At 51.8% G+C, this 26179-nt stretch overlaps 1 protein-coding gene across 1 annotated transcript; it reads left to right on the forward strand.

Moving 5' to 3' along the window:
• Positions 1–10602: 10602 nt before the first annotated feature.
• Positions 10603–23168, forward strand: LOC127208077 (asialoglycoprotein receptor 2-like). Its single transcript, XM_051167449.1, has 9 exons — positions 10603–10769; positions 11031–11243; positions 15087–15203; positions 15713–15808; positions 16357–16428; positions 16602–16688; positions 16768–16913; positions 22580–22686; positions 22932–23168. The coding sequence occupies exons 2-9, from the start codon at positions 11120–11122 to the stop codon at positions 23086–23088; spliced, it is 906 nt and encodes a 301-aa protein (XP_051023406.1). The 5' UTR covers positions 10603–10769; positions 11031–11119; the 3' UTR covers positions 23089–23168.
• Positions 23169–26179: the final 3011 nt, after the last annotated feature.

Here is a 26179-nt window from a genome sequence, read left to right on the forward strand (position 1 = left end):
ATTTAGCGTCAGCACCCCTGATGGTGGTGGTGATGATGATGATGTCGACGACGATGATGGAGGAAATATACCTAGGGTTTAATAGTGTCATATAGTGTGTGCAGGAAGCTATACAAACAAGTCCTCAACATCAATGGCTATATGCCTACTGGTGACCCTCCCCTCAGAAGGGCAGAGAAGCTGCGTCTCATCACGTCAAGACCTTTCATTCCCAAACCCTCCCTCTTTGCCCCTTATTCAGCTTGAAACGGGCCAGATGAGACTAGTGGGCCTGCATCCCATGGCAACGGGACCAAGATGGACAGTGGGACTGTGACAGAGCAGGGAGAACACACACATGCACGAGTTATGCATTTCTGGGCATGTAAGCCTGTGTGCCTCTGTGGAGGCTGGAGCAGAGTGTCAGGCATCTTCTTGTCACTCTCTGCATCACTGGGACTTTCACTGAGCTGGAAGTCTGCTGTTCGGCTAGGCTGGCCATAAAGCTTTTGTCGGCATCCCCCTGTCCCAACTTACGAAAGCTAGTGCCTGTCTTTTTGTTTCGTTTTGCTTCTTTGAGACAGGGTCTCTCTGTGTAGCCCTGGCTGTCCTGGACTTGCTTGTGTCAACCAGGTTGGCCTCGAACTCACAGCCATCCACCTGCCTCAGCCACCCTGAGTGCTGGGATTATAGGTGTGCACCACCGCACCAGGCTCTGTGCCTGTCTTTTTACCTGGGTACCTGGGATTTGAACTCTGGTCATCGGGGCTTGCAGAGTAAGCAACATGGTGATCTAAATTCATGAGAGGCTTCTTCTGTGCCTCATATACATTGATGTTCAAAAACACCATGTTTTTTTCCCCTTTCCTGTTTTTTTGTTTCTTTAAAACCACGTTCCTGCTATGTAGTCCAGTTCGGCCTGAACTGAATTCCCAAGTCTCCTGCTTGTGTTTATTGGAGTTGGAATCATAGCTCAAACAATAAAATGTGACACACTGGGGGCAGAGAGACGGCAACTAAGAGCACTTGACGCTCTCTCAGAGGAACTGAGCTCAGGTCCTGGTGTCCACATTAGGCAGTTGGCCATGAAATTCTGCCATGATGAAATGTTTGTCTGAAAACAAGATGCAGCTGGCCAGCCAGGCTCAGTGGCGCACACCTGTAATCTTCGTGCTCATGAAGGCAGAGGCAGGCGGATCTCTGTGAGTTCAAGGCCAGCTTGGTCTACAAAGCGAGTCCAGGACAGCCAAGGCTACACAACTGTCTTGAAAACCAACCAACCAACCAAACAAACAAAGTGAAAGTAAAGGCAGCAGAGAGCTCTGGGAGATTCCGTCCTGATCTGAAGGCTCTTGTTCTCTTCAGGGCACAGCTCTTCGCCTGGCTGGAACTGCCTTGGGTTAGGTGGGTGGTAGACAGGGTCCAGGGTTGATGGATGTGCTGAGCCCATGGTCCTGAGATCAAGCTAGGACGGAGCTTGTTGGGCCTGGGGTGGGAGTGCAGGATCGGCCGAGTGCCAGCCTGCCCACTTGTCCTTTCCTGTTGTCTAAGTTCCTCATTCCTGTGTATGGAGCCACCTCAGAGGGATCAGAATCCTCTCTAGACCACAGCTTCTTTCACTTCCTGCTCTTGAGGTTCCTCAGATTGCTGGAGTCTCCAAATCCCCCAGGAGAAGTTCTGCTTTTATCTCCCAGGATGCACTGCTGGAGTCTGGGGCTCTCTGCGGTGGAGTCATTCTGATTCCTGTAATTTCTAGAGGAGTAATGTGGACCAAGGAGCTGGGCTGGGGTGGGGCTGGGTGGGGCTGGGGGGTTTCTCTGTAGCAACAGAGGTGGGGGTGGGGTGAGGAGATGAATGCATTTTTCTCAGTACTTACTATAACGTGGGCTCTGGGTAAAGACTCAGCATTAGGCTGGGCGTGGTGGCACAGCCTTTAATCCCAGCACCCGGGAGGCAGAGGCAAGCGGATCGCTGTGAGTTCAAGGCCAGCCTGGTCTTCAAAGCGAGTCCAGGACAGACAAGGCTACACAGAGTAAATTCTGTCTCAAACCTCGCCCCCCCACCCCCTGCCCCCCCAAAAAAGTTTTGATTGTTTAACTCTAAGGCCCAATCTGCTTTCCAATACAAAAGTGAATCATCAAAAAAAACAAAAACAAAAACAAAATATATATATACATGGTCTGTCCCCAGTTTCTGTTTAAAATTATCATTATTTATTTTATGTATATGGAAATTTTGACTATGTGCGTGCCTGGTGCCTGTGGCAGCCAGGAGAGGACATTGGTTCCCATGGAACTGGAGCTACAGATGGTTGTGAACATGATCTGGGAGCGTCCAGTGCTCTTAACCATGAGCCATCTCTCCAGCCCCACCGCCCCCTCTTTTTTTTTTTTTTGAGTATGGTTCTGGGAGTAGTGAATCAAGTAGTTCTTCATTGAGCACAAGATCACGTGATTTACACTGGCAGAAGAACGTGTGGAGAGACAGTGGAGACACTGCCGTTATCCCTTCCCGCAGCACACACTGCCCGAGGTGCCCAACTGCCACAAGGCCCTGGCTGGTGCTGATGGCTTACACATGGAGAGACAGCTTCTGCTCACATGGCATCTCTCTTCAAACCTGTGCTGAAAGATCCCTAATTGACAGGATGCATGCTACACTGAACGGTGACAAGCCATATGCAGACAGAGAGGGAGCCCGCAGAGTGCAGAGGGCCAGGGCCGGCTGTGCCCCCTCTTGGTCTTTCAGGCTGGCACTGGTGAAACTGCATGCACTCAATCTGGACTATTTACTTGACAAGAATGGAGTTTAGGGTGCCTCTGTGGGGGGGGGGGGGCGGATGTTATCTGTATGGTTGGTGAGTTTTCTTAAGTGGCTTGCCCTGGTCCCCAGACTCTTAGCGTGTGGAACTCAATGTCAAGGTGAGGTTCTGCAGGGAAAGAATTATTCACTGTTTCTTGTTTCACCAAAAGTTAATCTAAAATAAAGTTCAGGGTCTCACTACAGAGCTGCCCCGGAACTCGTTATGTAGAGCAGGCTGGTCTTGAACTCATAGAAATTTGCTTGCTCCTGCTCCTAAGTGCTGGGATCGAGGTGTATGGTGTCACTACAGGCAGCAAGGTACTCCATGTTACAGTTTAACAGCCAGATGCGACGGAGCACTTCTGAAAGCCCAGGACTTACGAGGCTGAGGCGGGGAGGGGTGTGAGTTAGAGGACAGTTAAGCCTCCATAATAAATTCAAGGCTGCCATGGACTACCTAGTAAGAGATCTTGCCACAAGCAAATCAACAAACAAATAACTGATATTTACAGGGCTAATTAAAAAATTAGTATACTAAGCCGGGCGTGGTGGTGCACACCTGTAATCCCAGCACTCGGGAGGCAGAGGCAGGTGGATTGCTGTGAGTTTGGGGCCAGCCTGGTCTACAAAGCGGGCCAGGACAGCCAGGGCTATAACAGAGAAACTCTGTCTCGAAAAAACAAAAGAAAACAAAATTAGCATACTGATTTTTCTTATATATTATAATACCAAATATAGATTACTCTTAAATTTAGCACATGTACTGATATGTTTGATTTACCTTATTATCTATTTTATTATTAATTGCTTGTTATATTTGTGTGTGTGTCTGTGTGAGTCTGTGTGTGTGCCCAGAGGTCAGCCTCAGGTGTTGTTAATGTGTTGGGGCTTTTTTTTCCCTGAGGCAGTGTTTCTTTGTGTAGCTTTGGCTGTCCTGGACTCACTTTGTTGACCAGGCTGGCCTCGAACTCACAGAGATCTGCCTGCCTCTGCTGGGATCACAGGTGTGCACTACCTCACCCTACTAATGTGTTGACTTTTTTTTCCAAGGCAGGGTTTCTCTGTGTAGCCTTGCCTGTCCTGGGCTTGTTTTGAAGACCAGGCTGGCCTCAAACTCACAGGGTGCTGGGATTGATCACAGGTGTGTGCCACCTTGCCCTGCTAATGTGCTGACTCTTTAATATTGGGGTCTCTCATTGGCCTGGAGCTTGCTATTTAGGGTGGCCTGACTGGTCAGCAAGCACCAGGGATCTGCCGGTCTCTGCCTCCCCACTGCTAGGTTACTTAAGTGTGAGGCACTACGGTCTTCATAAATCTGGATAATTTAGGTGAGTTGTGGGGATTGAACTGAAGTCCTCATGTGTTCAAGGCAAGGACTTAACAACTGAGCTGCATCCAAGTCCTAATTAGTTTTGTTGGGAAATTTTTCTTAATTTTATTTGTGTTTGGTTTGGTTTGACTTTTTTTTTTTTTTTTTTTTTTTTCGAGACAGGGTTTCTCATTGTAGCCCTGACTGTCCCAGAACTCAGTCTGTAGACCAGGCTGGCTTTGAACTCAGAGATCTGCCTGCCTCTGTTTCCTACATGCTGGGGGTCAAAGGCGTGTGCTGCCGCTGCCGCCACCTGGCTCTGACCAGTCCGTTTGTAATGAAGGATGAGTATGTGGCTCAGGTTGGCCTTGGCCTTCTGCTTAAATCATCTTTCTGCCTCAGCTTCCTGAGTGCCGGGGACTGTGAGCCTGTAGCCTTGTGCCCACTTTGTCATGTATATGTTTAATTTCAAACCTTCCTGTAGTTGAGATACACATTTCTGAAGGAAGAGCACAGCTCTCCTGTGTCACCTGAGACTGTGGGGGTGGTCAGGTGGCCCCAAGCTGCGTCTGGTGGACCTGGATGCATGGGATCCTATGTCCTGACCAAGGCAATCCTCCTGGGACCCCAGCAGATGTGCTGTGCCCTCTCTGGTCCGTAAGTCCACGTTTCCAGATGGCCTTGGGCTCAGGGCCTGTGTCCTCTGCACCCTACACTATTTTGGCTTGGATTTGAGTCGATGGGATTGGGCATGATCACCTTGTGGTGCTTTGAGTGAGAATGGGCCCCACAAAATACACTTGAATGCTTGGTCCCCATTGACGGAAGTGTTTGCAAAGGATTAGGAGGCGTGGCCTTGTTGGAGGAGGTGTGCCCCTACCGCCATGCCCCTGCCGCAATGCCACCGTGCCCCTACCGTAATGCCCCTGCTGCCGTGCCCTTACTGCCACATCCCCGCTGCCATGCCGCCGTGCCCCTACCGTAATGCCCCTGCTGCCGTGCCCCTGCCGCCATGCCCCTGCTGCCATGCCGCTGTGCTCCTGCCGCGTGCCCCTGCTGCCGTGCCCCTGCCGCCATGCCCCTGCTGCCACGCCGCCATGCCCCTGCTGCCATGCCGCTGTGCCCCTGCCGCGTGCCCCTGCTGCCGTGCCCCTGCCGCCATGCCCCTGCTGCACGCCGCCGTGCCCCTGCTGCCATGCCGCCATGCCCCTGCCGCGTGCCCCTGCCGCCGTGCCCCTGCCGCCATGCCCCTGCTGCCATGCCCCTGCCTCCATGCCCCTGCTGCCATGCCCCTGCCGCCATGCCGCTGTGCCCCTACCGCAATGCCGCTGTGCCCCTGCCGTGATGGTGATGGACTCCTGTTCCTCTAAAACTGTAAGCCCTTAATAACCCCTCCTTCTATAAGTTGCCCTGGTCACGGGGTTTTGTCATAACAGTAGAAAAGTAACTATGACAAACCTCCTTCATGTTGCTGTCTTTGTGTAGGATACAAAGTTCCTTTTTTTGTTGTTTTTTGTTTTGTTTGTTGTTGTTTTTTGAGACAGGGTTTCTCTGTGTAGCCCTGGCTGTCCTGGACTCACTTTGTAGACCAGGCTGGTCTCGAATTTAGAGATCTGCCTGCCTCTGCCTCCCACGTGCTGGGATTAAAGTTGTGTGCCACCACGCCCATCGATGCACAATTCTTTATCATTTATTTTTTCCAGATTTACTAGGATCTAACTTTACTAGTGTTTGCTCTGTGTCTGTGCTGTGCTGTGCTGGGCTGACAGCCTGATGGGGAATCTGACCACGTGGATGTGTTTAAATACTTGGTACCAGGTAGAGGCTCTATTTAGGGAAATTATGGAATATTTTGGGCCCCGGAGACAAAGGCTTCAGGGATGGAGTCAGGTTATGTCTCCGCTAGTTCTGACTTAGTTCCCGCTTCCCCATTGGCTGCTGGGTGTGAGCACCTCACACTGCTGCCACTATAGCACTGCCCACTGCCCACTGCTCACCTCCTGCTGCCCACTGCTCACCTCCCGCTGCCCACTGCTCACCTCCTGCTGCCCACTGCTCACCTCCTGCTGCCCACTGCTCACTTCCGCTGCCCACTGCTCACCTCCGCTGCCCACTGCTCACCTCCCGCTGCCCACTGCTCACCTCCCGCTGCCCACTGCTCACCTCCGCTGCCCACTGCTCACCTCCTGCTGCCCACTGTTCACCTCCTGCTGCCCACTGCTCACCTCCTGCTGCCCACTGCTCACTCCTGCTGCCCACTGCTCACCTCCGCTGCCCACTGCTCACCTCCTGCTGCCCACTGCTCACCTCCGCTGCCCACTGCTCACCTCCTGCTGCCCACTGCTCACCTCCTGCTGCCCACTGCTCACCTCCTGCTGCCCACTGCTCACCTCCGCTGCCCACTGCTCACCTCCGCTGCCCACTGCTCACCTCCTGCTACCCACTGCTCACCTCCGCTGCCCACTGCTCACCTCCTGCTGCCCACTGCTCACCTCCTGCTGCCCACTGCTCACCTCCTGCTGCCCACTGCTCACCTCCGCTGCCCACTGCTCACCTCCGCTGCCCACTGCTCACCTCTGCTGCCCACTGCTCACCTCCTGCTGCCCACTGCTCACCTCCTGCTGCCCACTGCTCACCTCCGCTGCCCACTGCTCACCTCCACTGCCCACTGCTCACCTCCTGCTGCCCACTGCTCACCTCCTGCTGCCCACTGCTCACCTCCTGCTGCCCACTGCTCACCTCCTGCTGCCCACTGCTCACCTCCACTGCCCACTGCTCACCTCCACTGCCCACTGCTCACCTCCTGCTGCCCACTGCTCACCTCCTGCTGCCCACTGCTCACCTCCGCTGCCCACTGCTCACCTCCTGCTGCCCACTGCTCACCTCCCACTGCCCTCGCCCCCCAAAAAAACCAACCAACCAACCAAAACAAAACAAACCTCCCCCCCCAAAAAAAAAACACCAAAATAAAACTAAACTAAAAACAAAAATATGTGTCTCCTTGCATAAGGCTTATTCAGGCTAACAGCGACAGACTTAAGGATATTTATCTAACCTCCTTGTTTTCCCTAGCTTTATGCACTGAGTCATATAAGGAACTGTTATATTCTATAATATAGCATGGATTTCAGTGTAATGGTAATGTGATATGTCTAAACTTTTATCTCCTTCTCTTTCCTTCCTTTTCTTTATCTGTTATCTTTTTTGTTTTTGTTTTTTTGAGACAGGGTTTCTCTGTGTAGCCCTGGCTCTCCTGAACTCAGAGAGATCCACCTGCCTCTCCCTCCCAAGTGCTGGGATTATAGGTGTGGGCCACCACACCCGGCTTTAAAAAAAACTCTCCTTTTCTAAACTAAAAACTTATATAAACATCAGGGAATCAAAGAAGTCATGAGACTTGGATCCGTCTGCCACAGATCAGGTGGACTCCAGATAAACACAGCCTAAGTTTCTGTCTGTTCCTGAGCGTGGGCGTTTCCCCTCATTGTGGGATTCTTCCTCTTTCTTGGTAACTAGGAGATTTTAACTTCTGTCCCTAGTCTATGTTTGTCTCGGCAGATTCCCACCTGGCTGACAACCGTCATGCAGGGAGCATCTGCGGACTGCAAACTGCGGAGCTCTGGACTCACTGAAAGCTGATGTGAACCACCCTGGCTGATGTGATTGCTCCCCGTTTCTTCACCTGGATCGGCTAGTCAGACGCTTCTGAAAATATGTCCCATGGCCGGCTGAGCATTTGACCAGCCTTTCAGGCCTCCCAGGCCCTGACAAGCGACACCCCGAGCTTTTGACTAGCCTTTCAGGCCTCCCAGGCCCTGACAAGCGACACCCCAGTTTCAGCTGGAAGTAATTACAGAAGGAGCATACGTGGTCATTCCTGTTCCCTGAGGCTGAAATGCTAAGTCAAAAAAAAAATTCCCTTTGGGAAAAACTTGTTGTTTTTATGCCATGCATTCAGGAACAGTCTGGAATACTTTAGCAAAAATAAAGCAAACCCTTTAGCTAGGGAGGGAGCGAGGGAGAAAGGCCAATAATTGGTTCTGGAATCCCTTTGATTGGCCTCTTTGGCTAGCTGCCTTGCTCACCACCTTAACGAGACCACTAAACCCTCCTGTTCCTCATAGGCCTTGCGTTATCAATGCTTTAGCTAAATTTATTCAGTCTAGAATCAACTCAATTACACTCATGGTGCTAAGCATCCAATAGAACCCACTATACTTATAAACAGATAATCAAGGATTTGAATTAGGTACAGAGACAAGGAGGAAATGTTGAGAGCAAGCAAAAGAAACTTGTTCTAAGTGCTGCCATTTTGTTTCCAGACTCCATTTAATCATAGGGGGAAACTAAGTTCAAGGTCCGAGGCCCTAGGGGAGCTGGGGACTTCCCAACAGCTGAACAGCCCCTGTTGTAAGGGGACAGTTGTCTGAGTCCAGCCATCACAAGGACAACTTCTCCATCTTCTGAGCAGGGGCAAACTAAGTTGATGTTCCCAGGCCCAGGAACCTACTCCTATCCTAATTGGTGGAAAAGTGTAACAATAACTTGGCGCAGATGTTTGTGGTTTGCAGGCTTAAATACTGTGGAATATTCTGGCTCGGGTCACAGTTCAGCTCCCCAGAGTCTGTTCTGCGACCCTGACTGATCATTAATGGCTCAATTACAACACTCTCGTGTCATCTGCATTGGCCTGGTGCTTCAGTTATGTAAGTGAATCCCAAGATAGTTCGGATTTATCATGCATTTGCTCTATTGATTTGGACCCATAGTGCGGCAGTACATCATGACAGAGGGTGTGGACTGGGCAAGGCTGCGTGGCTCCTGGCTGCAAGGGAAAAGAGAAGTGGGATTCACAGTCACCTCTTGGAGGCATGGCTCCCCCAAAACTGGAGGATGCTCCCAGCATTTTCAAATAGTGTCACAGTCTGGGGACCAAGCCTTTAACACGTGAGTTTTGGGGGGCGACATTTCAGATCCAAACTATAGTGTCAGCCACCTGCACCAAGTCATTTACTCTCTTTTCTTCCACTGACAAAAGTATCAGAGCTCACGGGGTGTTGTGTTGTAAAGGTTAAACGAGAAAACGTCTATAGACAATGTGTGTGTGCAGGCGACGTATGCTCGCCTGTGCCAGTGTGTGGAGGCCGGAGGTTGATTTTCAGTGTCTTCCACTATTATGCTCTACCTGTTTCTTTTTGAGGCAGAATTTTGTTGTGGCTACACTGGTCCCATAGATCTGCCTGTCTCTGTCTCTTCCCTAGTATGCTATTGACATAAGTGTGTGTTGTCATGCATGGCTTTTTCTTCTTCTTTTTTTTCTTTGGTTTTTTTTTTTTCTTTTCCTTTTCCTTCCTTCCTTCCTTCCTTCCTTCCTTCCTTTCTTTCTTTTTTTTTTTTTGAGACAGGGTTTCTCTGTGTAGCCCTGGGTGTCCTGGGCTCACTTTGTAGACCAAGCTGGCCTCGAAGTCACAGCCATCCACCTGCCTCTGCCTCCCTGAGTCCTGGCATTAAAGGCATGCGCCACCACACCCGGCCATGCCTAGCTTCTTACACGGGAGCTGGGGATACAAACTCAAGTTTTTACGTTCATGAAACAAGCAATTTACCCACTGAGTCACCTCTCTTGTCCATATGGATAATGTGCGTAGCACTTGCAGGGCATGGGGACAGATGTTTGTGTCCCTGGAGTTGGTGCAGTGTTGGGATCCTGACGTCCATATTTTGAGGAGGGTATCCACTGACGAGCAGAAGTGGGGGAAATCAGTCTTCTCTAATGGAGTGTCCTTGGGTATATCAACCACACTCCAGGGCCAGGACCAGGAGCAATTGGTCAACTTCACTGTGTTTTGTTTTTGTTGACTTTTATTTTGGCTCTTTTTCGCTTTATTGGTCTTTTGCTTGCCTGTTTTGATTTTCTTTCCTTCTCTTCCCCTCTCTCCTCCTCTTCTCCCTCTTCCTCTTCCTCTTCTCCTTTCCCTTCGTCTTCCTCTTTGAGACAGAACACATACAGTTGGGTAGGTGGGAGATGAGCAGGATCACGGAGGAACGTGTGAGTGAGTCCAGCCAGAGCTGGGGAGCCTGGTTCTGAGCACACAGGAAGCTATGGCCGTGGCTGGGTGCCAGGGTCACAGGCTCAGATTGGGCAAGAACAGGGAACTGATCTGTAGGTCACTCTGATCCCGGTTAGAGATATTTGGAGAAATCAACAGTTCTGGAAAATGAAGAGGCAGGAAGTGAAACAGGGGCAGGTGGAGAGGAACCAGCTAAGTGCATCGTGGGCCTCTTTTCTCTTGGCTCCCCTCTCTAAAGTGTGCAACGGAAGGTGGAGGTGTGTGTGTGTGTGTGTGTGTGTGTGTGTGTGTGTGTGTGTGTGTGTGTATACAAGGAGACCTCCTGTCTCCCTTCTGCTTGTAAGAACAGAAACATGTCCCCCACCCCCAGTACTCATTGCCCAGTTCCAACTTTTTCTATTTACTGTCCAAAGTCCCAGGGGGCAGGAGATGACAGGCTAGGTGGACTTAGACACTCAGACATAGGGACCCGGCTCTTGCCTAGATCAACCCCTCCTCCCACTCACCACTTAGCATCCCCTGTCCAGGTCTCCCAGGTGTAACTCCTCTTTCTCCTTGGGCTTGGGCTGCCTTCGGAAGCCAGAGTCAGCTCTCTACACCTTTAACAGGTAACTGAGGTAGGGGGAGGCGGGTGGGACTGGGGATGTCTAGGGCTACTGGAGGACAGTGTTGAGGGACACTGGGGGAGGGTGGGAACATATTGTACAGTGTGGTCCTTGAGAGTATGGTAGGAAGGCTCCTGGCTGCACCAAGGGCCAGGCCATCTCCTGGGAAGAGACAGGACCCCTACAGTATTTTTTAAAAAATCTTTCCCCAAACTAATCTCTGACCTCTGAGCCACTCACCTTGACCTACCCGGTTCCTCTCAGTCCCTCCACAGGAATTCACCCCTTAGCACAAACCCGAATTCCAATCTCAACTCCATCCCAGACGGTTCTCCATCCCTTGGGGCCCCACCATGGAGAAAGACTTCCAAGACATCCAGGACCTGGGCCCTGAGGACAACGACCATCCGCTCAGTGGTGAGGAGGATCAGGGCGCTTGCGTGCAGAACCCCAGGACAGAAAACCCATTCTGGAAAGGCAAGTGGCCAGTTTCTGGGGCCTCTCCTGATCCCTGTCTCCGCTGCCAACTCCTCTGTCTCCCCGAGGAGCCCCCTCACACTGACTCACTGATCAGAGTGTGCGCTATTGCTGTGATGGAACACCATGACCAAAGCAACTTGGGGAAGGCGGGGCTTATGTGACTGATGCCTCCACATCATAGTTCACCAGTGAAGGAAGCCAGGACAGGAACTCAAGCACGGCAGGAAGCTGGAGGCAGGAGCTGATGCAGAGGCCATGGAGGGGCGCTGCTTATTGGCTTCCTCAGCCTGCTTTCTTATAGAACCCAGGGCCACCAGCCTAGGGGTGGCACCACCCACAATGGCCGGGGCCCTCCCCCATCATTCACCAGTTAAGAAAAATGCCCTACAGGTTTGCCTACAGCCAGATGTTAGGGAGGCATTTTTCTCAGCTGAGGTTCCCTCCTCTCGGATGACTCTAGCTCCTGTCAAGTTGACATAAAACCAGCCAGCAACAGCACCACTCTACCTGTGAGCTGCTGACGCCTCTGAGTACCGGGTCCCAAGGAAAGAGTGTGTGCCTTGAAGTGAGGGAGCACTTGGGAGCTAGGGGCGACTCTCCCTCCAGACCACGTGTGTGCCTGCATGTATGTGCGTGTACGTGCCCAGGAGGAATGCAGAATCCGCACTTGGGGTGCGGGCGTGAGAACGAGGGTGTGGACATGGGCACAGAGACCCTGGAGATCCCCCGCTTGCTTCCTGCCTGCATCCTCCTCCTGTGCATTTTGAGTACAGGCCCCATAAGGTTGGGAAAGGGTTTAGGGCAGGAGAGATTTTGCCCTGTGCTGGCTGCCCTGTGTGTTCCACTCCCTGCTCTCATCCCAGAACTTGGCTGTCTTTTGGTCTTATTCCAACACAGGGTCTCTCTCACTTTGTAGCCCAGGCTGACTTGGAGCTCACTGTGAGGCCTGAGCTAGCCTTGAACTCTTGGCAGCGGCCCCCCTCCCCATTTTAGCCTCCCGAGTGTTGGCCCACATTGCTAGTGTTTTACACTGGTATGGTCCAGCCATAGCATCTGTGTCACTTCTGAGTCCACTTCAAAAGATCCTGGGATCTCATTTTGACAGACTCACCTATTGATTATTTCTTTGTTTTCGGTACTGGCATTCAAGCTCAGGGCCCTAGACACATAGGCAAGAGCTGTGACACCGAGACGCCCCTGTCTCTTCCGTCTGTTTACCCATCTCCTGAGTCTGAGCTGTTTCTCTATTTTCATTATGTCTTGTAACCTGATTGGACGCTGAGCACTGTGAATTCTGGCTTGCTGGTGCCGGGTGCTTGTGTGCGCCTTTAAGCATCCTTTGGCATTCTGGGATGCTGGTCAGGGGACTTAGGACCTGTCTGACTCCTTCATCCCTAACTGCCTTGGTTTCATGCTTTCAGGCCGTCTCCTGAAATCTGCTAGACTCTGTCCCAATTTCTCCTCTCTGCAAGGGGCTTGGAGAGGTTCCCTAGGTAGTGAGTGAGCATCACTGGGCAACAGGAGAACTCACCTCATGCATGTCCCCGGCTTTTAGGGATCAATGTCCTTCATGGCCTGATATCCTGTGTCTTGAAAACAGTTTCATATATACATACATGTATGTATGTGACTTTGTGTGTGTGTGTGTGTGTGTGTGTGTGTGTGTGTGTGTGTTTTGATTGCTCTTTTGCTGAGATAAGGTTCTATTTCATCTTGCATAGAGAATTTCAAACTTGCCTACACAGTGATATATATATGTATGTTTTAACTCATGTATTTCCCAGAACGACTGAGTCAGGAAGCTACATTTTGTCACTGTCATTTTATACATGAAAAAAAAAAAAAAAAAAAAAAAAGGCAGACTAAGAGATTGGATGACCTGTCCACCTAGTTGGTGGTGGCTCAGCTGGTTTATTCTCCACGACTGACAGGGTCGAGGTTTCATAGGTGACAGGTCAGCTGGGAATCAGGATGAGGGTGTCTGCATGAACAGGGCTAGCGGAAGCAGTCAGGGATTCACTGTGGGTTTCCAGCTGGGGAGACTAGTCAGAAAGTGTTTCTAGATGGAGTGTGTCCTAGCCTGTCCCGTGCTGCTAAAGCAGAGCGCACAAGCTAGGAAACTTAGAATGAATGAGTACAAATAATATATATATATCTCAGCTCATGTTTCTTTTCTTTCTTTCTTTCTTTCTTTTTTTTTTTTTTGGCTTTTCCAGACAGGGTTTCTCTGTGTAGCCTTGGCTGTCCTGGACTTGCTTTGTAGACCAGGCTGGCCTCGAACTTACAAAGATCCGCCTGCCTCTGCCTCCTGAGTGCTGGGATTAAAGGCGTGCGCCACCAACGCCTGGCTTTGGCTCATGTTTCTTGAGTCTTGGGAGCACAGGACTCAGGGTTGAATCTGAAAGACCTTTTCATACATCAGCCCAAAGCAGGAAGGCCCAGGGAAGGGTGGAAGGGACAGCAAAGGGGGCGCCATTAATAAGGCCACTCTCTTGTCAATAATCCATTCTGGAGGGCAGAGCCCTCAAGGCCTGTGGACCTCCCATTAGCATCTGCCTCCTGTGCTGCTGCACTGGGGATCATGCTGGGAGGGGTACATTCCAACCACAGCAGGTGGATGCCAGGGAGGTGAGAGGCAGGGCAGGCTGTGCTTAGGGGCTTGGGATTGGGGAGAACTCAGAGGTATATTCTCTGTAGGTTAAGTTGGGGTCCTAAGTATGGGTGCGGTGGAGGAGAGTGACAGTCACTGGTGTGGGAAGGTGGCACTCTGGGTAATCACTCATTGGGTCAATATCTGACTCAGTGTAGTTAGTGTGTGTGTGTGTGTGTGTGTGTGTGTGTGTGTGTGTGTGTGTGTAGGATCCCTGGCTCCTGACTGAGATTACCCCCAAGAAGTGGGGTTGGCAAGATGACATTGAGACAGGGATGGCTCCAGAGTCACAGGCTGCTGTCGAGGGATCCAGGGCAGGTGGATGTACAAAAGCAGGGGAGGGGCTAGGGGAGGAGACACTGCTCTGGTCCTGGAGAGGCAGCGGGAGAGGCCAGCCAGTGTGTGAGGGTGAGGGTGTAGGTGTGTGTGTGACAGAGTGTGTGGATGCCCGTGAGTCTGAGCGTGTGAGAAAAATATGTGTTTGTTAGAGTGAAAAGAAAAAGGTGTGAGTGTGGGGCACAGGGACCAAGGGGCAGGCGAGGTTACCCTGGGGTGATGGGAGGCCAGAGGGGCAGCACCAAGGGTGGTAGGGAGTGGAGGAAGAGGCTCTCATTTGGGGGAGATGAGTAAAGTGTGTGGACCTTGACAGTGGCTTTTGGGGAGTGCTTTCTGGTGGGATGAACTGGACTGCAATTGTGAAGGGAGGCTGTGTTCTAGTACTGCTTGTGTGAGGGGGTAGCACGTGGCCTAGCCTGTTGACACTCCAATGTGGAGGAGCAGGGCCTATGGAAGGACAGAAGTCATCTGTAGGTCTCTGACTCAAGGGTAAGAAGAAAAACCATTTGTAGACCTCCTTTTTTAGGGTGTCCCAGAAAGGCCAGTTCAGCATCCCAGTTTTCTGTATGTCTCCCTAACCCCAGGTGTAAGGTCTCACCTGCATATACAACTGGCACAACTTGTGTCACGTGTATGTGAGAGCATGCACATGCGCATGTGGGTGCATGTGGGTGACTGTGTGTGTGTGTGTATAGGGTCAAAATCCACCTAATCCCCTCAGGCCCCCTCCTTTGGGTCATTCTGCTTTGCCCAGGCTATGCCTCCTCAGGTGTCCGTGCCCCTGTCCGCCTCTGTGTCTTGCTCTCTTTTCTCGAGTCCTGTGGAATTGTCCTCTGACACACTCTCTCTCACAGGGCGGCCTCTCTCCACGCCCTTTCCACAGCGCCTCTGCTCCACACTCCACCTCAGTCTGCTTGTCCTGGCCTTCAATGTCCTCCTGCTGGTGGTCATCTGTGTGATTTCATCCCAAAGTGAGGTCATGGGCTGGCAGGGATGAGGCAAGGCTAGAGAAGTGTGCTGGGGGAGTGGCGGGGCACAGGTGGGAGGGCGGGGCACAGGTGGGAGTGGCGGGGCACAGGTGGGAGGGCGGGGCACAGGTGGGGGGCTGAGGCACAGGTGGGGGGCGGGGCACAGGTGGGAGTGGTGGGGCACAGGCGGGGGTGGGGCACAGGTGGGAGGGCAGGGCACAGGTGGGGGGGCTGAGACACAGATGGGGGGCTGAGGCACAAGTGGGGGGGCGGGACACAGGTGGGAGGGCGGGGCACAGGTGGGGGGGCTGAGGCACAGGTGGGGGGCAGGGAAGAAAAGGTGAAGAGGTGGAGGCAGTGTGGGGCGGGTTCTGGGTGCAGATGGGACTCAGAGTGGGGAAATAAGGCGATGAATGATGGTAGCAGTGACAGGTGACATAGGGCGCAGTCGTGTGGACTGCGACGCGGACACATTGTGACACAGCCTTCCACCCTCTGGCCCCAATGTCAAGGCATGCGGCTGCAAGAGGAGTTCCGGAACCTGAAAGAAACTTACATCAACTTCTCCTCCAGCACCCTGAGGGAGCTCCAGGCTCTGGGCGCCCATGGTGAGTTGGATGGGCTTGGCTGGCGCTTCTTCATCCGTGCAGATTTGCTGGGCCTGGGGCTGGGTCTGCAGGAGGGGTCTGTTTAGAGGCTGTGGGGCAGACGACCCAGCCAGAGGAACTGGGTAGGGCTTCTGGAGACATTGGGCCCTGGCCTGAGGAGCTCGGAGGGTGAACCTGGGCACAAAGTGCCATGGTGGCGATTGGTGCCAGGCAGAGACGAGAAGGAGCCTTGACAGCTGGGGATGAAGACGTCAGGGTGCATTTCAGGGCCACATACACTGTCAGTGTGATAGGAGGTGGTGACTGATGGGCAGTGCTGAGCGGTCAGACATATGGAGGGGCCGGGCCACACCGAGAGCTGTATGGACTGAGGGGGGCTCTGAGCAGCACAGTGGCTGCACCTGTGAGGCTGGGAGTCTGGGTAGTGGATAAGTAGCATATGGGACAAGGTATCAGACTCCTGTGGGTGCCCAGCAGTGTGTAGCCGGAGAGAGAAGCACTCGCGAGGCCGACTGATGGGGAACCCGTTTGGCATGCCTCTTTTTCAGGAGGTGGCAGAGATGACAAGCTGACCTCCTGGGAATCCAAAGTGGAGAAAAAGCATCAGGACCTAAGGGCAGGTCAGAGGTCCCCCTCTCCCACCCTTTCTGGGTCATTATGACGTGTAGTGTGGTGTGCATACGCGTGCACATGCGTGCTTCTGCGGAGAACAGCTCCAGTTCCGTGCCTGGTCTCGACAGGCATGGAGCCGCGCGTCTGACGCACTCCGTCCATGTGTGTGTCTGTCCCTTAGAGCACTCCACTGTGCTACATCACCTCAAGCACTTCCCACCGGATCTGCGAACCCTGACCTGCCAGCTGGCGTTCCTCCAGAGCAATGGTAGGGAGTCTCTGGTCCTGGGTGCCTGTCTCCTCCAGCTAGCGGCGTCTCATTCCCCTCTGCCCTTTTGTTCCCTCAGGCACAGAATGCTGCCCCATTAATTGGGTGGAGCATGGGGGCAGCTGCTACTGGTTTTCTCAGGCTGGGCTCACCTGGGCCGAGGCGGAGGCATACTGCCAGCTGGAGAATGCCCACCTGCTGGTCATCAACTCCTGGGATGAGCAGGTGAGGATCCCTGAAGGTAGCTTGATCAAGCTTCTCTTATTTACCTATTATTATTTCTTTTAATTCTTCTTCTTCCTCTTCTTCTTCCTCTTCCTCTGTCTCCTCCTTCTTCTTCCTCTTCTTCCTCTTCTCCCCCTCCTCCTCCCTCCTCCCCCTTCCTCCCCCTTCCTCCTCCTCCTCCTCAAGTGTGTATGCCATGGCACACGTATGTGGGGGTCAGAAGTTAACTTTGTGGAACTGATCCTTCCCTTTCACCTGTGTGTGGGCTCTGGAGGTTGAAGTCCTCGTGCGTCCACTGAGCGTTGCACTGGCCCTTGTGTTTCTTATTTATTTACTTAGAGTGTTTGCTTTCTTCTTTCACTATTCCTTTTGAATTTCATACTTTTTCTTTTTTAAAAAAAGATTGATTGATTTATTATGTATACAGTGTTCTGCCTGCATATACACCTACAGGCCAGAAAAGGGCACCAGATCTCACTATAGATGCTGTGAGTCACCATGTGGTTGCTGGGAATTGAACTCAGGACCTCTGGAAGAGCAGGCAGTGCTCTTAACCACTGAGCCATCTCTTCTGCCTGAATTTCATACTTTTTACTTTTTATTCTTTTAGACAGGTTTTTCTCTGTGTAGCTTTGGCTGTCCTGGAACTCACTCTGTAGACCTTGCTGGTCTGGAACTCACAGGGATCCACCTGCCTCTGCCTCCTGATAGAATTTCATACTTTTATACAATGTATTCTGATCAAATCTACCCCTCCTTTCCCTTTCCTCCAAATTCTACCAGAACCACCGTATCATCTGTCACACATGCTTAAAAAAGAGAGAGAGAGAGAGAGAGAGAGAGAAAAACAAAAAACCAATGTGTCTGATTTAGTGTGGCCAGAATGTGCAGGGGTATAGGCCTGTCCACTGAACCATGGGCACCTAACCAGGAACTAAAAGCCAGAGGTTGTGGAGGACTGGTGTGAAGCAGTGCATTTCTGAACATGGCTGGGCAGTGGTGCACATGAACACACAGTGGCTGTGGTTGCATGCACAGGACCTGCGTAAGACTAAGCCAACAGCTGGGCAGTGGTGGCGCACACCTTTAATCTCAGCACTCGGGAGGCAGAGGCAGGTGGATCGCTGTGAGTTCAAGGCCAGCCTGGTCTAGGACAGCCAAGGCTACACAGAGAAACCCTGTCTCGGGGGAAAAAAAAAAAAAAAGATCAAGCCAACTAAAATCCCAGTTGGATGGAAACCCGACCATTGGATGAAAGGCTATTGGCTGCTAAAGGAGGAAAGGCAGCTTCCTGGATGCAGTTCTTATTTTTAATCTAAGGAAGAATACAGACACCGCATGTGGTGGGTCTCATGGTGGAACAATAGCTGGTTTAAGAGGTGGGAGGCAGGAGAGGCAGGAAGCCGTGGCCAGGGGACCCCATGGTACAGAGCCAGATGCAATACCAGCCAAGATGACTTCAAGGCTAGGGCTTGGGAGTCAGTTCAGTGGAGGGCTGAGAGTTCCTTCTTGCTGTATTGGCTGCTGGGTGTGGCAAAAAGGACACAAAGGGAAAGACTTAAACTGTTCCCCTGTAGTGGGTCGTTGATCATAGGTGTCCCGTGTCTTCCTTCTCCATTGCTCTTCCAAGATAGTACCCTAAAATCCAAAGCTCAGGGTGGGGAGCCAATGTGTTAGTGTGGATAGAGCAGTTTTTCTTTCTTTCTTTTTTTTTTTTTTTTTTTAAGATTTATTATTTATCAGTATTCTGCGTGCATGTGTGCATGCATGCCAGAAGAGGGCACCAAATCTCATTATAGATGGTTGTGAGCCACCATGTGGCTTCTGGGAATTGAACTCAGGACCTTTGGAAGAACAGCCAGTGCCCCTAACCTCTGAGCCACCTCTGCAGCCCCGGATGGAGCAGTTTTACATGAGGAGGGAGTGATGGCAGCATCTCTGCAGGACTTGCCACAGTTTGGGCGCGTTCGTGAGTTGCCCTCTTCGCTCCTCATAGCCCTGTAGGTGGGCACCTTTATCATCCCCACTTGGAGTTCAGGACAGCAGGAAAGAGAGAGGTTAAGTGACGTGCCCTAGAGCTGGCATGTCATGATGGAGTCCCGCTTGGCCTTTTTGATCAGTGTTTTGGTTGCTGCCTGCTGCCTGAACACTAAGAGGGTCTGGGCAGCTTTGTTTTGTATGGACTTGGAAGTGTTATGTTAAAAGCCATTTGATGCAGAAGTCAGATGTATTTATTGACTGCTTGCTGTCAGGCTCTGCAAACTTTGTTTTGCTGATTAGGTTGACGTTACTAGGTATTCAGCTGATTTTGGTATTCATTTAGCTAATGAAGACGTTGGTTTCGTGTAATTCATCCTAAGGTTCGGCTCACGGGTTCAGGATCACAGTCCCCTGCTGGACTGTGCTGTCACTGTTCAGGGCGTCACGCTTAGCGCCCTCAGCCTTGAACTCGTCTTCGGCTGATGTGTGCTCCTCAGGTTTACTCAGTCTCTCTCTGTTCATCATTTCAGTGCCAACAACTTTGGGGTCTCTGTGTTTCAGATTAGTGGTTCTCAGCCTCGGGTAGCCAATGCCAACCGTGTCTCACACTCTCAAAGGTTCTGATCTCATCTCCGGCTCCCCTTAAGCGTTGCCCTGCAGAGCGCTGCCAGGAAGCTACGGTGAGGTAGGGCGTTGCTTGTCGTGAGTGTTAGACACTACAGTTTTGATCAAGGTGTGTAAAAGCAAAGAATCCAACAAGAGCAAAGTTTCTCGACATGTAGGAGGATCATGAGGAAGCTTTTCCTCACCCCTCCCCGTCTCCCTGCCCCTCCCAGCCCCCCTCTCACCTCAACCCTTCCCTGACTTCTGTTCCTTTCCTTCTGTGGAGCTGAGGTCTTCTTGTTGTTCAGCCTATCCCCAACCCCTGGGCTCAAGTGATCCTCCTGCCTCAGTCTCTTGAGTACCTGGGATGATTTTAATAAGTGAATGTGTCTCCCTTACATTTAGTTTTCAAGATTTTAAATTACATGCATGTGTGTGTGTGCATATGTGTGTCTGCATGTGTGTGCGTATGTGTGTATGCATGTACTTGCTATGTGCATAGAGGCCAGAGAAGGTGCTGGGTTTCCCTTTCCCCTATCCTCTGCTGCAGGGTCGCCGCCGCCTTTTTCTGCCCCTCACTGGAACTGGGGTTACAGGTTTGTTGGGAGGAGGCCAGGCTTGTTGTGTAGTGCTTGGGTTCTGAACTCAGCTCCTTTTGATTATAGAGCAAATGTTCTTGACTGCCGAGCCCTCTCTCTCGCGCCCCCACCCCTCCGACTCTTACATTGCTGTGTGAAATGAGCTAGCTGGCTTTGTTTTCTCCCTTGGCATTGTGGCACGTGGGTAGTTTAGCCTTGGTTACTGCAGTGATAGCATGTACAATGCTAACCAATAGGCTGAAGGCACTGGCTTCAAAAGTTTAAGGAGCTAGAGAGATGGGTCAGCAATTAAGAGCAGTTGCTGCTCTTGCAGAAAAAGCTGAGATTCAGTTCTAGGAGATTTGCCACCCTCTACTGACCTTCCTGGGTATCGGGCACAAAGACAGAAACGCAGGAAAAAACCACCCATACACATAAAATAAGTCTACAGAATGAGTTCCAGGGCAGCCAGGGTTGCACAAAGAAACCCTGTCTATAAACAAACAAACAAACAAATAAACAGATTCTTATATTTTTTTGGTTGTGAACTTAGCCTTTAACAGCTGAGCCATCTCTCCGGCCCACAGATTTTTTTTTGTTTTGTTTTGGTTTTTGTTTTTCGAGACAGGGTCTCTCTGTGTTAGCCTTGGCTGTTCTGGACTTGCTTTGTAGACCAGGCTGGCCTCGAACTCACAACGATCCACCTGCCTCTGCCTCCCGAGTGCTGGGATTAAAGGTGTGTGCCACCACGCCTGGCGACAGATTCTTAAAAGTTAATAGAGCCTGAGTTTATGTAACTCTCCACATGGAAGATGAGGAAGGCAGCACACTCTCCTTTTTCTGGAGACAAGGTCTCATGTAGCTCAGGTTAGCCTTGAACTTGCTATGTGGCCAGAGGCCATCTTAAGCTCCTCCGATCATCCTGCCTTCACCTGGTTCATGCCAAGCTGGTGGGCGCAGGCCCAGGGACTCATGGGCGCTAGGCATGTACTGGGCTGGGCGGGCTGCATCGTCCCCTCTAGCACACGTCTTCTTAGGGTACAGTGTCCTCAAAAACAAGCCGATCGATGGTTTTTGGACTGAGTGGCTTGTATGTGCAGCTGTCAGTGCACGGCCCACAGCTGCTTGTGATGTGAACACACTAGGAGGGGAGGGGTGTGAGTCCCACAGGGATTCCCTTACTGTCACTGCCGCTGTGAATGGCTGCCGTCCCTTCGTGAGTTCACCGAGGAAAGAGCGAGTGAATGGATGCTCTGGGCCGTCTCCTCCGGTCCTCTAGCCTTGCTTGATGAGCCTCCCCTCAGCCTTGAGCTCCGGGGACCTGCATTTTGATTGGGTACATTTGTTTTCATTGTTCAGTTTCTTTAGCGATGGCAAGAGTGACTAGAGAGAGAGGCCCCAGGCGGCAGCAGCTGGACTGTCCCGCACCCAGGTCCCCTTGCCCCATCCCTGTTGATAGATCTGAACCCTCACCAGCCCCGGCAGCTGCTTCTTCCTGCACAGGACACTGTCCTGCGTGCAGAATCCTGGACTTTATGGGTGCTTGCTGCTGTCACGGATGCCACCCTTGGATAAGCAACCTGGCTCTCAGGGGACTGTGAGTGGAATTGGGCAGTTTCCCTCCAAACGCAGGCGGGGACTTTTCACATGCCATCATTGTTAGAGCATGTGCGGTCAAACCGGACTCTGCTTCCTGTATGAAACCAGGTGGCCATACATTCCCCTGCAGCCAACTTAAACTCCCAGGGACAGCCATGTATATAAGAGCAAGCACCTTGGAATGGTTTTAGGCCTAGCTCAGGTGCAGGGACATTTGGGCTGAAGCCCCTGACGGTTCCCTGTCTGCGCTGCCTGCCTTGGCATCTTCCTACTTTCCGTAGAGACTGCCAGATCCCATGTAGCCAGGTCAAAGTACAGTTCTGGCCAGAGGGCCCAAGCATGGAAATGCTGGGTCTTGGGCAAACTTCAGGAAAGGACATCGAAGCCACAGCAAGAGACCCAGGGGCCAACAGAGAGGAGTGGAAGCAGGAGGCTTCACGAGTTCCGGGACCTGCGGGGCAACGAGGGGCGCATCCCAAGACTCTGCGTACAGACGACGCTGCGTACAGACGACGCGGAGAAGACGGGAATCGCCATAGCAGCGGTGCTAGGGACAGAGTGGGAAGTGGGCCCAAGCTGCAAACAAGATGGCTGTCGCAAGCGAGATACTGTTTGGCTTTCTGGGTTCTGGTAGCCACCTTACAAAGGGAGAGTTACTACGGTGCCAACTCGGCGAGCTCCTAAAGCTCAAATGAGATGACCCCTGCCAAGCACTTTGGTGCAAAGTCTAACCGAGTAAACAGTCGCTTCTCACATCTATGCTTGCAGGGGGACAAGCAAAGGTGTAGCTGTGTGGGATTTTGAGTCTTCAGCACCGGGCCGGTCAGGCTAGGGTGGGGCGCAGTCACTTGGATGCTCACATGAGTGAGGGATGAAACAGATTTGCTCTCGCAATTGTTTTTCCAGAAATTTGTTGTGAAGCACACAAGCTCGTTTCACGTTTGGATAGGTCTCACAGACAGGGGTGGCACCTGGAAATGGGTGGATGGAACCGAATACAGAAGCAACTACAAGTAAGCACCTGTTGTATCACCTTCTCAGTTTGCCCCAGGGACGACCACCCTGCCTTTCACCCCAGTGTGCTCTGACAGGTCCCTCAAAGGCCGGTTTCCCCAGCCCTCTCCTTCCTGACCCCAACCCCTCATCTGCAAGCCTTACATCTTCAACACTTGAACCCTTCCAAGGCTGTGCTTTTTTGGGGGGGGGACAGGGTTGTGAGGAGGTTGAACCCTGACCTTTCTTTGGCTTACTGTCTTAGGAATTGGGCCATCGGCCAGCCAGATAACTGGCAGGGACATGAACAGGGTGGCAGCGAGGACTGTGTGGAAATCTTCTCAGATGGCCGCTGGAATGACAACTTCTGCCAGCAGGTGAACCGCTGGGCGTGTGAGAAGAGGCGCAATGTCACTCACTAGGAGCCTGTTCCGCCGTGTCTCCCCGCCCACACACCTTGTCACCACAGCTCCTTGGGGGGGGGGGCATATTAAAGCACGGAAGGGGGTTTTGGGGAAGTGGGGATGGCCTCACACTTTGGGAAGGCTGAGATTCCACCCCTCTCCACAATTCATTGCGACTGCTGTTAAGTTTCAGCCTTCTGAATGGAGTAGGGGTTGGGGGGGCGGGTAAAAAGGAACAAACGCTTGAAACTCTGGCCTGGTTATTTGGAATCAGGGCAGAAAGAGGGCGGTAGGAGGGCCTGAACGAGGGTTGTGTGAGTCCTTGATACTCTGACGTGTCATGGCAAGAAGCAGGAAGCTCACTGGTTAGCGTCCAGCTGCACAGGCCTCAGAGGTTCCTGGGAGAAGAATGTTCTCTCAATTCAAGGTCTCCCCAAGCTGAGGTGTCAAGAATGCCCTCACTCTAATCCAAAGCACTAGAGAATGCAAGCAGACAGGCAGACAGACAGACACACACACACACACACACACACACACACACACGTTCCCCTCCTCCCTCTGCTTTGACCTATAGTTGATCACTTCCAGTGTGTCCAGAGAGGGTGCTTCCTGTACACCCACACATGCAATGCTACAGAGAATCAAACATCTCTGTTTCTATCTTTCTCTTTAACTCTGCAATGCCTATGGTCATCCTTCCAATTGACAACACCACCTGACAGGGTTCAACCTCGTGGGATTAGCAGCTGTGGAGAGACCTGAAGTATTAGTGTGCCATGTTTTATTTAATTGCTCACTACCACGGGTAGAGAGTCAGCATTTTTTTGTTTGTCCTCAGCTATAACTCTGGGAGTTTTTGACGAGTCAGTCAAAAGAGTTTCCAATGCTTGGTTACAAACTTTCAGTCACTGTCTCCTTAAATTTAACACAGTTGGCATTTAAGTCTGAACAAGATGCTGGGAACCAGGAAGCTCCCATTAAGCCAGTCATCTCTGGTCACAGGCATGGACAGCCCCACTGTTGTGGCCTTAACATTTGCAGCCCGTGTGGCTTCTGGTCCAGCTCTCAACAGAGTCCTCTTTACTATGCGCGCGGCAGCATGCATTCCTATCAGCACTCTAAGCACCGACCCCAGGATGGCGCGATACATTCTGCAGACTAAGCTTTTCCCGGTCTATTTTCTCCAAATGCTTTCAAATTCCTTCTGCAAACCGGATCCAAAGCTTAAGAGGGACATTGCAGATGGCTGCGGCCACCGCTCTTCTTCCATACTAATTTTATCAGTTGGCTCTCTGTTTTTGCTTTGACAAAACATCCAAGAGAAAGACCTAAGGGAAGAAAGGAACCATTTCAGACCATAGTCTTTGACTCCACTGACTCTAGGCCCACAGGAAGGTGGGACCACGGTGCCAGGAACATGTGGCAGAGAGGCAGGTACTGAGGCAAAATACGGTCTGAGGATAGGCCTCTAGCTAGGCTCCCCCTCCAGCTAGGCTCCCCCTCCAGCTAGGCTCCCCCTCCAGCTAGGCTTTACCACCTCCAGCTAGGCTCCCCCTCCAGCTAGGCTCCCCCTCCAGCTAGGCTCCCCCTCCAGCTAGGCTTTACCACCTCCAGCTAGGCTCCACCTCTGACAGTTTCCCGGAACCTCCCAACACAGTGCCACTTGTTCAGAATCAAGTGTTCAGCATGTGAGTCTGTGGGGTGTTATGAGACTTGGTTTGGGCAGACGTGAACACGTGTCGATCAATCCCAGACAGGGCACTGATGACAGACCGAAGGCAGGGTTCTACCCACATCCAGCTTAGAGAACCATTGAGTTTATTGGGGTTCATTGCAGGGACATGGTTGACTTAAAGGCAGCTGTGTCACCAAAAAGCTCCACCCCTCCAGGAATGACAGCTCACAGGAGCCCCCCTGAGCTCCCTACACACACCTTTGAGAGAGTTCTGCCTCCCCGTCTCCGCACCCCCCCCCCCCAGCTGTTGTTACTGCTTTTATTACCTCAGGGAAGGGGCCTAGGGAGCTTTGCAAATTACCCAGACTCCCCGAGTCTTATGAAACTCCCTCCTCCCTCCAGGAGAGAATCCTTCAGTCTCTGGGCAGATAGTCATACGATCCTTCAGGAAACAGCTCACAACCATGGTGCCAATTATATGCCATTCCAAGAGGCAAAACTGGAGGTAGTGGCTTCATGTTAGTACGTAGTTGTCAAAGCAACAGGAGGAGTAAAATCCAACATAAACAACGGGGCCAACCAATTATGGCGTACCAACATCGGCTTCTCCGCTGCAGCAGTGAGCTGCTGATGCAGGATTCAAAAAGGAGGTGAATAAAAAAGAATTGCAATACACACAGTTTCCTATGCCTTGGAGAGAGTGTGTGTGCGCGTGCGCGTGCGTGCATGTGTGTGTGTGTGTGCGTGCGCGTGCGTGCGTGTGTGCGTGTGTGTGTGTGTGCGCGTGCGCATGCGTGCGTGTGTGCGTGTGTGTGTTTTGCCAGCATATACGTCTGCGCACAACATGTATGTGGTGCCTGAGGACAACAGAAGAAGGTGGCCGAGCCCTGAGAACCGGACTGACGGAAGGTTGTTGGCCTCCGCGTGGGGCTGCGAATCAAGTCTTCCGGCAGAGCAGCGAGTGCCTTTAACCACTGAGCCTCTCTTCAGCCCAGCAAAATCTCACTGACTGCCGGAGGGAGGGATTTTAAGATTACATTCTCCTATTGAAACACAAGAAACGTAAAACTGTACACAGAAATAGGAAAAGGGGAATAGCTATTTGTAACTGAGTAACTTTTTCTCATATTACGTGGTCCAGTAGGGAAATTGTCCATAAACTTCATGTGGGTCCCTGACAGCTGGAGCTGCAGCTGCCTGACTCTGCTGCCTTTGGATCCCTTTGCCCTAACTGGGCTGCCTTGTTTTCCTTCCTTCCTCCCTCCCTTGTTCCTCCCTCCCTTCCTTTCTTTTCTTAAAAAAAAAAAATTTTTTTTTTTTTGAGACAGGGCTTCTCTATGTAATAGTTCTGGCTGTCCTGAAACTTTCTTTGCAGACCAGGCTGGCCTCAGACTCAAACTCACAGAGATCCGCCCGCTTCTGCCTCCTGAGTGC

This window comes from Acomys russatus, chromosome 25 (genome assembly GCF_903995435.1).
Source record: "Acomys russatus chromosome 25, mAcoRus1.1, whole genome shotgun sequence".
NCBI classification, from domain to species: Eukaryota; Metazoa; Chordata; class Mammalia; order Rodentia; family Muridae; genus Acomys; species Acomys russatus.